General features: G+C 48.5%; 2 protein-coding genes and 1 long non-coding RNA gene across 3 annotated transcripts; 1 reads left to right on the top strand and 2 right to left on the bottom strand.

Annotated features, from left to right (window-relative positions):
• The first annotated feature begins 1,555 nt into the window (after positions 1-1,555).
• On the top strand, positions 1,556-1,964 carry LOC118516635. Its single transcript, XR_004907993.1, has 2 exons — positions 1,556-1,719; positions 1,792-1,964. It is a non-coding gene; the product is annotated as an uncharacterized LOC118516635 (long non-coding RNA).
• Positions 1,965-2,035: 71 nt separating this feature from the next.
• Positions 2,036-6,362, bottom strand: LOC118516632 (adenomatous polyposis coli protein-like). The gene is made up of 2 exons (XM_036062611.1): positions 6,267-6,362; positions 2,036-6,132 (listed from the first exon to the last, which is right to left on the bottom strand). The coding sequence occupies exons 1-2, from the start codon at positions 6,360-6,362 to the stop codon at positions 3,880-3,882; spliced, it is 2,349 nt and encodes a 782-aa protein (XP_035918504.1). The 3' UTR covers positions 2,036-3,879.
• LOC118516634 (alpha/beta hydrolase domain-containing protein 17B-like) lies at positions 6,128-9,087 on the bottom strand. Its single transcript, XM_036062613.1, has 4 exons — positions 9,074-9,087; positions 6,750-7,385; positions 6,527-6,659; positions 6,128-6,456 (listed from the first exon to the last, which is right to left on the bottom strand). Exons 1-4 carry the CDS (start codon positions 9,085-9,087, stop codon positions 6,373-6,375), a joined length of 867 nt encoding a protein of 288 aa, XP_035918506.1. The 3' UTR covers positions 6,128-6,372.

Below are 9,087 nucleotides of genomic sequence, written 5' to 3'. Positions count from 1 at the left end.
ATCGCCTTCTGTGGATACATATCTGAAATCTCTAGTTGATACCGGATTGCTTTTACTGTGGTTTGTTCCAGGCCGTCATCCTAGCAATACGGCCAGGCCGTTCCTCATGAATAAAAAAGACCTCCAACCTTTCTCGCATACATTTTCTCCTGAATTTTAATTTTCTCCAGAATTTGAATATTGGCGCTCGGTATATGCGATATGCAGTTGGCGATGCTAGTTACGAACACGATAAGAACAATAGAAACTCTCAGCTAGAATACACAGAACTGTTCAGCTGGAAGTAGATTAATTCAAGGAAACCACAGATGGCGGGCCAAGACCTGTCGAATGCAGCAGCACCATAAAATTGTGTCTTGAACTAAATTCTCTTATTATTGGTTTGACCAATAGTTTTTCCAAACGTTCTTTTATCTCTTTGTAATCGGACCAGGAAAACCAGGAAACCCTTGCAGGCCGCTAGGAGCAATTTCTATTTGACTGATATTTATTGTTTGTCGCAAGTGCAGTGCAGTTTTGGTCCATGATCAATCCAACAACTTATCTCTAAGCTAACCCCAACGCATGGGATACGAGGAGTAATGTGAATAACTAGCCAGGACATCGTGCTCGAGGGAAAGAGTTGTTAATCTAATGATGAGTCATACGTCTCTTTTCACGCATCGACCCGAAGTCGACTTCGTCCCTATTAGAATCTAGTTCGACCCGGGGGTGCAATGAGTACGGGTGTATATGTGTGCTAAAGATTAAATTAGAGAGAAAAGCGATGAGTTCAAGTAATACAAAATTAGTCTATACAACAAAGTTTTCAGATTTTGACTCACAGTTGCTGGACGGTCAAGCTAGATCGGGTGTTAAGAGATCAGAACCACAACTTGTAACTTGTGTTGTAAAGCTATAAACTCAACTTTATAAAGAATTAGGTCTCTAGCAAGATAAAATGTCGATATACAGGACCCTGAGTCACCAAAAAATTTGAAGTTACTTATTTAAATTTTTGTTTAAATTTGCAACCTCGTAAGGTCTCGGGTTGTCTGCTCTAGCTTTCCTTTATTTGGTTTTACTCGTAATGCTTTCAAGAATGGGTTACCCTACTGCCAACCTAAGAATTATTTATGGTATCTCAAACATTGCATTGTTCTTAACCAGTGGATACTTGTTTTACGACCAGTAAAACATAGAGGACTTTCCTTTTCTCGCTCCCTTAACTTACTTTTACCTGTAGCTAGATAATTAGGCATGCTAACCCTGGCCTACCTTTTTAGGATCGTCATGCTGGACCTTGAACCCACTTTATTTTCAATTTGTATGGAATGAGTATCTTTGAAAAAGTATTGCATTGAGTTCCTTATCAAAAAAATGTTTATGTAAGTTCAGAAAAATTCCAATAATCCTAAAAAATCCTCAAAACCACTAAAAACCGTCAATTTGAATGTTCAAAATCGTAGTTTAATTTTAACGAAACAAACCATCGTTCATTACAAGTTTTCATTCCCATGATATAAACGTAGCCGGTTCGAATCCTTTGACAGCTAGCATTGAACTGACAATAAGAAGAAAAAAACGACCATTTCTTCGGCAGAAGCCAATAGGAACGTGCCGTACCGCTCAATTGAGCGCGCCTTTTTCGTGTTTCACAAAAATTAGCTAAAAGTAAATTAGCGATTAGCTATAGGAACTCTAGTTCCTTTTCTGTGCGACACCATGAAGGAATTGAAGGTAATGTTAAACAATCCTACAACACTCTTGTGATTTAATGAAGTTTTAACTAACCGAATGTGTGTGTTACAGGTGTCGAACCGGTTGAATGGGCCGAGCCGGATGGCGACTGCAGACGGACGCACCATTATCATGGGAACATTTGATGACCTGAACAAAAGTAATACTTAAGTTAAGACGCTACGCACCAACGATCCTATCCTATTTGTTAGGCACATTCAATAAACATGTAAGCTTCCTGCATAGCTCACAGCTTCTACTTTCCTCCCATATCCCTTCGGATGTTAGCAACGAAGCGGTATTTTGTCCTCCAAGCTTTCGTTTCGAGATTTTATTGGTTAATCATGAAATAGAGTACGGGGCGGCGTAAGGGGGGTCCTTTTGCTTGCCCGTTCCGAGGTTTGAAAGATTTGGTACGATAAGTCCCGCTGGGAGGAGGTGTCCTTTCAAGGGTGTAAAACAATCGTAACCGGCCGGTGCCGGTCTCCTCTATAAGTAGTGTAATCCGTGTGCACACACACTCCCTTTTCGTTGGGGGAAAGAACACACACACAACAGAGGTGTGTTGCGCGATAGCATGTTGTCGCTAGGGAACATCCGCTGATACAGCAGACCACCAACATATGGGTAGGGGAAGTGAGGGTAGCAGTAGTAGAAGTAACACCCCGTGGGAGATGTGTATAAGTAGGACGTATTTACAAGTTACCACATTTCCCGGTGATCGATAAAAGTGCTTTGTTAGGGAGAATGAAATGAAGTGTGTAATGCACGAGAAACGACGGATAACTTGGAGAATATCCTGATACGTACGGTAAACGGAACGTGAGTTTTCTGTGTTTGTGTGTGTGTGTATATATGTTGGCAGTGGGGAGTGTAATTTATTGTTAAACTCATGCATGCAACCCACACACACATCCATCCCTATTCGCAGCGGCTCCTATCGAAAAAGGAGGCTCAACTCAAGGAGGACAGAAGGCTCGAATATTGGAGGCTCAACTTCCAAATCACAAACTATAAACGGTCCCGAAACAGGGAACACACTACAATTAAACGCTCGTGTAAGTAAATCTAAGCAGTGAAAGATCGGAAAATGGAACTTAAAACGCATTTTCTACTAGTGTCTGTGAGTGTTGTAACGATCGCGAACCAAAAACCCAACATGGCGCAGATCATGGCGGTTAAACGAAACCCGCTCTAAGGTGCATGCTTAAGTAAAACGGCCAAAAAATATCAACCTTACTGCGCCTGGAACCGGGTAAGCACACTACAAATGCTGCTTCGTCCCGATCCGGACAATTTTGGGATGTACAAGCTAAATGTTTCAAAAAAAACCCCAACCATATCCGATCGTTTCCGCTTCCTTAATGTATACGCCAGGGCAGGATACACTTCCTCATTATTGCACATCCGATCTTGCTATTAATCTCTGCCCGTTGTGCTACATTGCACCCAGCGACACTACTTGTTGGTGGTTGGCACTATTATTAGTCGTGTATAGCAGTCACTGATTTCTCTCTCTCTCTCTCTCGCTCTCTCTCTGGCGCTAGAGACCGCTTGTCTACGAATATTGGTTTCGATCAATAATCAATTCACGTTTCAACATATTTTAGCCTACATAATTGTCGGGATGTGTGACCGCCGTTAAATTTTGCTAAACTTTGCACCGAACGCTCCGGCCGGCCATTGCTGAATTCCTGTGGCAGCGTGTTGCCTCTGTGCTTAAAATCTAAAATTCTTACTAATGATATTCCCTTTTTTCCTGTTCAATCGTCTCTATCGAATCAGTGGATCATGCATCTCCCGGGAATGCTTCCCGCCATTCCAGCAGCACGTTTCACCGAGAGCAGTAGAATGAATGATATTTATGATTTGTTGGTTTTACTTGCTATAGTGGTTGATCTCGTGTGCTTGTGCTGCATTCAAAAAACGCTAAATTAAGTTTGTTCAACATTTTCTTTTACGATAAAATGAAACATCGTTCACCTGTTCGTTCTCCTTACACACCGGGGTGAACCTTTCCGATCCGATTCAAATCGTCAATTCTTTTAAATTCCTTCTTCCACACAGACCTCTGGCGCGCCCGCGAAAATACCCGATCGCGCGCCAGAATTAATTTTATGCTCTAGCTACAAGCTACGACAGTGCGCTGTTCCAGTAGTTTTAGCATCGTGTTTCCAGTATCGGTTCATTGATCTTCGAGTGGGAAGCCGTCTTGCGCTGGGACGCTTCGTTCAGCCCACCGATACTGCCGCCGCTCGTGCCTCCTACCGCCGTCAAACTGCTGCCACTACCGCCAACCGCCTTCTTGCTGCCGGCAGTGACCTGCTGGTGCTGGTGTTGATGCTGCTGCTGGATCGTATCGTTAAGGAATGCTGGTGGCGATGGGAATGCCGCGGAATGGCTGTACTTTGCATTCATCTGCTCGCTCAAGCGCCGGATGTTAAGCTGCAGCTCGTCGTCCTTTTGCGAGGGCGTCGAGAAGCTGTGGCGCGGTTGTAGCATGTTCGGGTTAAGTAGATTCAGCGAGCCTTTGGTCGAGTCGTGCAGGGCAGGTTGCTTCGCGGGGGATGATGCGTACGAGGATTGTGTCGCCACCGGGAGGATGCTTAGCTTCGGTGACGGTTGCTGCTTCCGGCCGGTCGGTGAACCGTTCCCGTTGTAGCTGCTAAAGCTGCCACTGTTGCTTGTGTTGCTGCTGTTGCTGATCAGCACGCTGCTGCTGGTGGTGCCGCTGTGGCCGTTCAGGTTCGAGTTGGAAGCATTCTTTTCCATCTTGAGCGAGGACACGGATTTATTTTTCGCCAGCGACAGCGAACCCGTCTGGGGTGATTTGTTCTGAGCGTCTAAACCACCACCACCACCACCAGCACCGGTTGGCTGTTGAAAGAAGTCTTCATAAAACGAGGGAGATTTGGAGCGCTGCAGCTTCGGTCGGGTGATTTTTTTACGCGCATCAAAGCTCCCGTCCATCGCTCCCGGGATGGTGAGCGTTTTCTCGAACCGGCCGAGCGATTGCTGCTGGCACAGCTTCGCTTGCTGCCTGCCGACCACGTCCGAATCGTCCCGGCTGACGGTGCTCGTGAGCGATTTTGTTTGGTGCGGTAGCGCGGCACTACGCTTCTTGCCCGGTCCTCCCTTGGCCGATCGGTCCGGAAGGTTCACGTTCGAGCGCCACACCCATGGGTCCGAGTTTTTCATGTAGTCGAGGCACGGTTTGCCGTACGCTTTGCTATTATTATCGAGCGTTTTCGATTTTTGCTGCTTGGATGACGGGAGCGGTGAGTTGCTGGCCGACATCCGGGTCCATGGATCCGACGGAACGTACACCAGGCAGCTGGTGCTTCGGTTACCGTTCGCGCTTTTCAACCCATCGCCCAACTTTTTCACCTTCTCACCGCTTCCTTTCACCGTCGCCGGATCCGGTCGGCCCTCGTGCGCGCTACCCTCGTCCAGCTTAGCCGATCCCTTCTTCCCAACCTCATCATCGTACTCCTCGTTCGGGGAAAGTTTCACCGAGATGATATCGTTCTCGTCCGAAACCATAATCGAATGCTGATGGCGTACCGGTGGCCGGGGCGATAAGCTGCGCGTGTTCCGCAGCAAACGTGGTGGTTTGTTTTCGCCGAGCGAGTTCGACTTTTCCAGCGTTCGCTGCTCGGACGTCCGCATCGGTGTTAACTTCTGGGGGCTCGGTTTGGGGCTTGCCGCTGCCGAGGACGCAGTTGCACCCGCGGCGTGCTTCATCGGGCTCGTACCCGCATGCTTGCCACCGGCAGAGTTGATACTCAGCGAGGACAGCCGCCGGTAGTGGTTTTCCGTTTTGGGCGAAAAGTTGAAATCGAACTTAGTGTCGGTGGACGCTTCAATTTTGGGGCTGCGACATTCCGCCGCAATCGTCTTCATCGGGCTGCTCGATTTCGGGCTCGTTGAAGCGTCCTTAAATTTGGAAGAATTGTGCTTTTTCTGCTGCGCTCCTCCACCGCCGGTCAGCGTTCCCGAACGGCCGGGCGAACTCGGACTATCGCAGACCGAGGAACGACACTTTCGGCAGCTTTTGCCACCGTTGATCGAGCTGGGCGAATAAAGCCCACAGCTACACTCCTCCGGCGGACATTTGTCGAACAGATCCAAACTTTCCGTGCTGGCGTTGCGTTTGGTCGGCTTCTTCCGTGCACCGGCGGCGACTGCTGCCTGCGCTTGGTAAGGGTTTTCGTACGACGCCAGCTCCTTGCGTATGCTGCTGCTGATCGTCGAATGGCACTGGTGACCGTGCTGATGATGGTGGTGCTGGTGTTGATGGTGTGCGGAGGAATGGGTGTGCGATGCGTGTTTCGATTTGTCCGCTCGGTTCGCCGTCTTGCCGCAGCTACAATTGTAAGAACTGCTGCCGCTGCTTGACCCCGGCAACGAGTGCTATAAAAGTTTTTCGCTACCACTGCGCGACGAGGTTCCGGCGGCGGCCGCCGTTGATGCTCCTGCTGCTGCTGCTGCCGTGGTGCCGCTCGTGCTGGATGTGTTGGTGGCCGATGGTTCGTCGGCTGTGGTACGCTTGCCCGTCGATTTTTGCGCTGGACGTTGCGGGCTTTTCGGGGGTACTGCCGCTCCGGCCGACGAAGTAGAGGAAAGCTGACCGGAGGAGGCATTCTTTAATTGTCAGTTGCCCAGCTCTACCGCGATAAACTTCTTGAGTCGATCCAGATACTGATTGTACAGCTCCACGTCATTGTGTCCAGCTCCCTGGGCGAGGTGAAAGAAAAAGGAATTCTGGTTTAGCTTGTTGCCCTCCGCGCGCGCCTTTGACACTTACCTCAACCCACAGCGGCTCTACGGCTTTCGGGCACTTCTCGTAAATGCTTAAACCGTGGGAAAAATCTATAACCTCATCCTCCGTGCCGTGTATCACCAGCACCGGTGATGATATCTTCGACACCTTATCGATACTGTTGTTGGTGAGAGGGAAAAAAGGGAAATCCATATTAACATTGCACACCTGTTCGCATGCCCTTTCTTTCCGCACTACGCTCACCCACCTGGGAAACACATCGAAAAACCAGGTGCGCTTCGTGTTTGGAAAGGCCACCCTCATCCCCGACATCAGGGGAGAGTGCAGAATCACAGCCCCAACTTCGTACCGCGCGGCCAGATCCACCGTCGGCACCGTGCCAATGCTCTGACCGTACAGTATAATATTTTCCGGGCTTACACCGAACCGGGTGCGCAGCGAATGCCACGCCGCATCAATGTCCGCGTACAGGTTCTTCTCCGACGGCTTGCCGCCGCTCATACCGTACCCGGAATAGTCGTAGCTGAAGATGTTACAGTTGATGCGCAATCCCAGCCCCAGGTAGAAGCTACTCATCTGCCCAAGATCGACCGCATTGCCGTGGGAAAACAGTAGCGTGTACTTGGCGGTCGGTGTACACTTGACGTAGATGCAGGACAGTTTGTTGCCGCGGGAGGTGCGCGTGAAGAAGCCTTCCACGTTTTCCTTTTCGCGCTCCGAGTACGGCCACTCGGCACGCTCGTTGAAGCTGAGCAAGTACTTCGCTTTGGACTCATCGATCGGGGTTAGGTTGTAGGTCGGTTCGGGCGGTAGGAAGGCAAGTTTGGCAGCTATTCGGCCCGGTAACGGGGGGCAACAAAACAGGCAGCACAGTTCTCCAAAGCTAAAATGAGATCCGAAAAAAAAAACGAGCAGGAAGATACAGATTAGTGGGTGCAATCCGAAGAACGGCACTCTTTTCTAGACACAAGGAAATGTTCTATCGGACGACCGAGAGGTGATCGTTAGAGGAAAGTGTCTGCAGACTTGGACCAGCTGTAAATCTGGGTTGTTATTCGAGGAGAGTCTTCCGCCAATGACATTTTACTACGCACTACCTGTTTATCGACATCGCGAGAACCTTAGGCTTTAATTCAGGATCAATGTGATGGAGACAAAGCACCTGCTAACAGGTGATCCTTACCGTGGCCATGATAGAGCCTAGCTGAAGGAAAGCAGAGGATCGCTTGATGGCGACTACCTCTAGGTTGCAGGACACATATTTAATTCTAGTTAACTTAGTAAGATCATAACGTTCGCCTTCCAAAAATGACATTAAAAACAAAACGCCAACAAATGACCTAATCCTCCACTCAAGAAGCAATCTAGAAAAGTATTACGACCACTGTTTGTGGGGGCCCTTTGCCTGGCTGGGAGCATAGTTGGGTCTTCCGAAAGAGGTTTGCCTAAAACATCCGTTTGATCGCTGTTCAGTTCAGCTGGGATTCAGATTTTCAGATTTTTTACGAGCGCCGTTATTATGTTTGATTGAGCCATGGGTGCATTCGTCTTGGACAGACGGTTGTTCTGACACCTCATCAGAGTGATCCTAAAACACTGCTGGTTAGTAGGAATCTGTTCCTGATAGAATTTTAAAAAAATGTAGCAGTAAATATTGCAAAAAAATGAAGCAGTTGCACAAGATGGTCGCTCCACAAGTTCCTGATGAAGATTTATTGCCAGTAACTTGCTCATCACGAGACGTTGAGGAGGATGGATAGTACTTGATCATTGGCTGGATCAATACGAATTGGCCCTGTCGAAGATCGGATGCATCCGTGGGTGCAGGAATGCAGCTCTGTTCCGAAACGGATTGAATGCCGACCAAGAAGAGGATATTCCATTTCCTCCGATTGACATTGATTGGAAGCAACATCGCAACAGGATCCCCCGGTTTATACATCTGCCACGCGAAACGTACCAAACGTGGGTGGGTCCGGTACTATTTGCCACAATATTTACATAAATAATCTCCAACGCTGTTTGCTTGTAGTGCTTGGCAAATTCGTGTGGCCAATGAGTGAACGGCGGGAATATTGGCGCACCACTATTATCAACGGTTAAACAGCACACGTTTATGATCGTATTAGAACCGTCTTATGACTGATAGGCCAGTAAATTAGCGCACCGTTGTGAAACACGGCGCACACGTATGGTGGCCCCTTCGTCGTTTGCCGATAATCTTGAGCAGGGACGGACCGCGGCAAACCCATTATCAAACCAATATGCGTGACAGGGATTAATACATCTCGAGTGCGCGGCGTTAGTAGGGCGAGTGAGCAAGTTTCTAACTAATCGATTCATATGTCCCCCCCCCATGCACAATAGGTCCGGCGGGGGAAGGACCCAATATATTAACGATAAGCTGCAGCTTCGTCGCCCGGAAGTGGATAATCGATAAAGTGTTATAGGAAAATATATGATTTTCCACCCCACTTATTACATCGTCTGGAAAAACGCGGTTTGTGCGTGTGAAAAAACCCTTGCCAACCCCCGCCCCCCTCCTCACATCTTCCCCACAATTACACTTACCTTAGCCCATTCAT

This window comes from Anopheles stephensi, unplaced genomic scaffold (assembly GCF_013141755.1).
Source record: "Anopheles stephensi strain Indian unplaced genomic scaffold, UCI_ANSTEP_V1.0 ucontig368, whole genome shotgun sequence".
Classification (NCBI taxonomy): domain Eukaryota; kingdom Metazoa; phylum Arthropoda; class Insecta; order Diptera; family Culicidae; genus Anopheles; species Anopheles stephensi.
This window is presented reverse-complemented; position numbering and strand designations above follow the sequence as displayed.